Genomic DNA, 6,000 nt, shown 5'->3' on the forward strand with positions numbered 1-6,000 from the left:
AGCAGGATCTCACAATCGAGCAATCCCCTACCTCAGTCTCATGACATTTATACTTACAAGGGTGAGCCACCATGCTGTCTCAAAATCCACTTAGATGTTGTCTTACGCAAACGTCACTTTTAAACGTGTATTGACAAGCCAGTTACAAGGTGCTGGGAATTGCTTCCCTTGCCCACCTCCGACAACTGGATAATTCTGTGTGGCAAACAATTGGTCATCTGGGTTGGTCCCATTGCTCTTACCAGTCCCACAAAACTGACTAGCCAATTAGTTTTAGTCTTCGGCTACAGTAATCTAGGGATATAAATGCCAAGGTTTTCTCCAAAAATCAACTCTGAGATGTGGATTAGTACAGATCAAAAGAAGGGGCCGGGTGTCCCATCATAGACCTGCTGTTCCTCCGGGTTCCTCTACCCTCAGGAGCAGCGCTCACAGCACGTGCCCGCACTCCGGCCGGGACCACCCCACCAGTCCCGGCGTGCCGCGCGTGGCGCACGTGACCCCGCCCCCTGCCATTGGCCAGGCGGGGGAGGGGCGTGGCCGCCTCGGCGCGAGCCAGCCGAAGCTTCCCTCCGCTGCAGCCTTCGGAGCATCGCTGGGCCACCCGGCAGCGGCGTGCGGCTCGGGAGCGCAGCCTGGGTACCGCGCACGCGCCAGAAGGAGCGCGGAGTCGCAGAGGCTGCGGCAGGTGTGCCGGGGCATCCTCTCGTGATCTAGGGGGCTGGGGCGGGGCCTTAGAGGCCACACCTTCTTCAGGTTGTTCCCCCTCCCGAGGGTGGAGGGTAGATGTGCCTCTGAAGGGTCCTACCTGGGGAGACCCCCCTAAAATGTAGGGCATATCCAAAATGCGTGAAAACTGGGGAAACTGCCTCTCCGCTAGGGTGGAAGCTACCATGACAATAAGGGAGTCTGGAGCCCTGGGAAAGAAGACTATGGAGATGAGCTGTGGGAGTTCAGGATTCTTATGGGCCCTTGATCCCATCTGGAGGGAATGGGGGCGTGTTAGATGAGCCCCCTAGGTACCAGGGCTCAGTCGTGGCTCCTACCCAGGTCCCTGGGAGGCTCAGGCACGCCCCGGGTTTCTGGTTCCTGCTGCCAGCTACAAGGTGCGAGGCCTCCCCTCTGCTGTGCTGCAGGATGGGTCCCTCGGGTTTGCTGCTGGCCCTAGGCCTGCACCTGGCGGTGTGCTCCCGTCCTCACCGGGACTACTGCGTGCTGGGCGCGGGTCCCGCGGGGCTGCAGATGGCCGCCCTCCTGCAACGGGCCGGCAGGGACTACGAGGTGTTCGAACGCGAGTCCGCGCCCGGCAGCTTCTTCACGCGCTATCCGCGCCACCGCAAGCTCATCAGCATCAACAAGCGGTACACGGGCAAGGCCAACGCCGAGTTCAACCTCCGTCACGACTGGAACTCGTTGCTCAGCGACGACCCACACCTGCTCTTCAGACACTACTCGCAGGCTTACTTCCCAGACGCCAGCGACATGGTGCACTACCTGGGTGACTTCGCGAAGCACTTGGGGCTCCACGTGCGATACAACACAAACATCACCCACGTGACTCTGGACAAGGATCCACAAGCCTGGAACGGCCATTACTTCATTCTGACCGACCAGAATGGCCAGGCTTACCGGTGCAGGTAAGGACCCTATTGCCGGAACTGGACCTCACCCAGAATTGGCCTCGAAATCTGAAAGAGTGGGAGAAAGGGCCACCACTTACTCCCACTGGGGCTCAGTGCTGAGGTTTGGTACAGCCAGCACTTTTTAAGGTATGTCCCTAAAAAGCTGTAGCTGAGTATGTTTGGAAAATTCTAGCAATTTATCCTCTAGTATTTGTCAGGCTTTATCACCTTCTCTATGATACTCTGATGCTGGGTACTGCACATATTGCATAGCTTGTACCCACAACCCTTGCAGGCAGGTCCAGCCTTTTGCCAGTGCAACACTACGTCATTCAGGATTCAAGCTCAAAAACCATGCATTCAAGTTACAAAATGCACACCATACACAAATCTCATGATGTTTTAAATAAACTTGCCAGTTATGTTGGGCCACATTCATAGCTGGCGTGGACCCCATGTGGCCTAGAAACCATGGGTTGGACACATCTGATAGTTTCTTAAAATAAGTATCCCCAAAACCCATGGTGAGAAAAAAAAGGGTGACGTGTCCAGCCAGCATCAGACACTGGCCAGAAGGATCTCAGGACAGAACGAGAGCAGAAGCCCAGCAAGCATGGCTTCCAGACTCCGATATTGTCTTGCTTTGGCTTGGGAGACATTATGTGGGCACCTCAAACTTATTCAATCCTCACAAGGGACCTAGAGCAAATGTTCCCTAAAACCCATCCGGCAGGTGCAGATCTGGGGCTCCCGTGACCTTGGTCACCCCGTTGTGTCACTAACATGGTGGGGCTACCTTTGGGTTGAGATTTTGCTGACCTCTAAGCCTGTGTTTTTTCTGCTACTCCAGGCTCCCATCCTGGCTGTCAGTTTCATTCTGGCTCCAGACAAGTGTCTACTGTTCATCTGTTCCTGAAGCCAGAGGGGGGGGGGGAACACAGAGGATACGGAGGGGTGTCCTGATTAGGACTCTTGATTTTTAGGTAGCCTTGCTAGAGTAAAAGGGAGTGAGGATCAGAGAAACCAAGGGTCAGGAAACAAGAGCCTGTCCCCTGTATGTGTCCCTTCAGAGGGTGAGCTCTACATGGAAACTACTACCCTGCATCCAAACTGTCCTGCAGCCAGCAAAATCCAGATACCCAGCTGCCACCACTCCGCTATAATCCCCAGCAGTGTAAAGGACAGAGCCAGGCATGATGGCACACATGCATGTAACCCCAGCATTTGGGAGACGGAGACAGGACGGTTGCCAGATCCCAGGCTAGCCCGGGCTACACATCAAGCCCACATCTCAAGAGCAGGACTTTGGAATCAGGCCCTTCTGTGCTCAGACTGTGAAAAGTTCTGGCTGCCCTGACCCATGGACACTATGTCTCCTCACCTGTGAAATGGAATGGGGCACCAGCCACAGAGTGTACGAGATCCAGGAGTAGATAAGGTGATAGGATACCACACCCAGCACAGTGTGGCTAGATGTGTGGGCCTGGCCTGCAAGTCTTAATGCCAGGCTGGAGTGGTTACCGGAGGGGGCAGGGTGGGGAGAGTAACCTCACTGCTGTGTTCAGTTAGAGGAAATGTTTTTGGTTTCTCATAATATCCATGAGCAAACTTAATCCCAGGTATGGAAGGCAATGAAGAACTGTAGCTAGCCTGGGGAGAGGCACACTAGGATGGGTCAGTATGTGGAGTAAGCGGGTAAACAGATGAGTGGACATGTCTTTGGGAGCCTGGAATCAGGATGAGGCAAGGAAAGCCACACTGTGTGACTGCACAGCTGAAGAACTGAGTCGTCTTTCTTTGTCCCCCACCTGCAGCGTCCTGCTGGTAGCCACTGGTTTGTCAGTCCCCAAACTGGTTGACTTCCCTGGCTCGGAACATGTGGAAGGTTACGAGTCCGTATCCGTGGACCCAAAAGACTTTGTGGGTCAGAATGTGCTGATCCTGGGCCGTGGGAACTCAGCCTTCGAGACAGCAGAGAACATCTTGGGTGTCACAAACTTTGTCCACATGCTGAGCCGCTCCCGGGTTCGGCTCTCCTGGGCCACCCACTATGTTGGAGATGTCAGGTATGCTACATCCCTGCTTGTATGTTCCACGCTGTAGATCCTGTACCAGTCTGTGTGTCTGTACTGTAAGAAAATGCCTGAGGCGGGGTTCATGATTTTATGTGGCTCTCTAAGCACTCACCACCAGTGTCTACCCCATAGCAGATGGTGTCACAGCAGTAGGGACACATGCCAGAGAGGAAGGTTGCAGAACAAAACAGGAAGCCAGAACAAGCGGGAAGTCGGGTTCCCTTCCTCTATAGCAACCCTCTACCTGGACCTAGCAGGGAATTCCAACAGAACTGTCTTAATCTCTCCAAAGGCTTCACCCCAGTGAGCTGCCTCTGGGCTCTGCCTCTTAAGGATCTACCACCAGGGCCTGGGAATATAGCTCAGTTGTAGGGAGCTCGATTCCCATGGACTAAATCCCTGGGTTCAGTCCTCAGGATCACATAACCAAGGTGTGGTGACACACACCTGTAGTCCAAACTCAGAACTTAGGAGGTGGAGGTTGGAGGTCAGAGTTCAAAGTCATTATTGGCTACTTAAGTGAATTTGAGGCCATCTTGGGCTACATAGGAGCTTATACTTACCAAAAAGAACAAAAGGAGAAGAGAAAAGTTCACCGCCTCCCAGCGTTACCTCTATGGGGATTGAGCTTCCCTTGGGTTCAAACCCTAGAAAGCCCCAAACAAGGGAGCTTCCCCATCTTCAGCTGCACTAGACAACCTTCCTGAGCTTTCTTTCCTCTCTTGCCTGCTCGTGGGGCCCCAGAGCCATCAACAATGGCCTGCTGGACACCTACCAACTGAAGTCACTAGACGGACTCCTGGAGTCGGACCTGGAGTACCTGGCCCTCGTGAAGGACAGCAAGGGCAAGTTCCACATCACCCTCAAGTTCTTCCTGGAGGAGAACAACAGCAGCCAGAGTGTGGACTCCTTTCCCCTCCCCGAGGATGACAATGACAACTTTGCCATGCGGGTGGCCTATGACCGTGTCATCCGCTGCCTGGGCTGGAAGTTCGACTTCTCCATTTTCAACCAGTGAGTCCAAGTGGGGCGGAGGTAGGGAACCCCGGCCAACACCTTCAGACCTCCCTGGGGACTCTAGGCTTCAGAAGGCCATTGCAAGAGGGGAGGAGGATGCAAGGGCCTTATCCACAGAAACTATTGTTTCTAACAACCCTCTCCACTGGCAGGTCCCTCAGACTCTCCTCAGGGACTGAATTCAGCAAGAAGTACCCACTGATCAGAGCTAGCTATGAATCCAAAGGAAGCCGGGGTCTCTTTGTCCTTGGGACCGCCAGCCACTCTGTGGACTACCGGAAATCTGCTGGCGGCTTCATCCATGGATTCCGATATACAGGTGAGCCTGGCTGAAGGACCGCTATCCCAGGGCTCCCAACTTCCAAACGCATCAAAAAGATGTTTTCGTGGACCGGGGCTATGTCTAGGAAAAGCATAACAGTAGATATCTCTAACAGTAGCCTGTGACATGCTTCCCCTGTGCACTTTGAACTTAAGTGTGTTCACAAGGATGGGTGTTCTCACACGTGCCACTTTCACAGGGCTAAATAAGCAGTACCCTAGCGTATGTAGCCATGAAGCAGCTCATACAATGTGCAAGAACACCTCTGTCTGATGTGGGGTTAGTGAAGATCTTTTCCATTCTGTAAGCTGTCGTTTTGTCTTGTTGACCGTGTCCTTTGCTTTACAGAAGCCTTCAGTTTCAGGAGATCCCATTTATTAATTGTTTCTCTCAGTGTCTGTGCTGCTGGGGTTATATTTAGGAAGTGTTCTCCAGTACCAATGCATTCGAGTGTATTTCCCACTTTCTCTTCTTTTTTTTTCTTTTGATTTTTTTTATTGATATTTATTGAGCTCTACATTTTTCTCTGCTCCTCTCCCTACCTCCCCCCTCCCCCAAGGTCCCCATGCTTCCAATTTACTCAGGAGATCTTGTCTTTTTCTACTTTCTACTTCCCATGTAGATTAGATCTATGTAAGTCTCCCTTAGTGTCCTCATTGTTGTCTAAGTTCTCTGGGATTGTGGTTTGTAGGCTGGCTTTCTTTGCTTTATGTTTAAAAACCACCTATGAGTGAGTACATATGATAATTGTCTTGCTGTGTCTGGGTTACCTCACTCAAAATAAAGTTTTCTAGCTCCATTCGTTTTCCTGCAAAATTCAAGCTGTCATTTTTTTTCTGCTGTGTAGTACTCCATTGTGTAAATGTACCACATTTTCCTTATCCATTCTTCGGTTGAGGAGCATTTAGGTTGTTTCCAGGTTCTGGCTATGACAAACAAAGCTGCTATGAACATAGTTGAGCAC

General features: G+C 52.2%; 1 protein-coding gene across 1 annotated transcript in view; it reads left to right on the top strand.

Moving 5' to 3' along the window:
• The first annotated feature begins 705 nt into the window (after window positions 1-705).
• The window catches only part of Foxred2 (FAD dependent oxidoreductase domain containing 2), a 16,120-nt gene continuing 10,825 nt past the window's right edge, over window positions 706-6,000 (top strand). The window contains exons 1-4 of the mRNA XM_050165643.1: window positions 706-1,637; window positions 3,437-3,688; window positions 4,442-4,711; window positions 4,867-5,033. Of these exons, the coding sequence (XP_050021600.1) occupies window positions 1,138-1,637; window positions 3,437-3,688; window positions 4,442-4,711; window positions 4,867-5,033 (1,189 nt within the window). The 5' untranslated portion in view covers window positions 706-1,137. The remainder of the gene's footprint in view (window positions 1,638-3,436; window positions 3,689-4,441; window positions 4,712-4,866; window positions 5,034-6,000) is intronic.

The sequence above is a fragment of the Alexandromys fortis genome, unplaced genomic scaffold (assembly GCF_014885135.2).
Source record: "Alexandromys fortis isolate MF-2015 unplaced genomic scaffold, M_Fortis_MF-2015_v1.1 scaffold_157, whole genome shotgun sequence".
Lineage (NCBI taxonomy): Eukaryota > Metazoa > Chordata > Mammalia > Rodentia > Cricetidae > Alexandromys > Alexandromys fortis.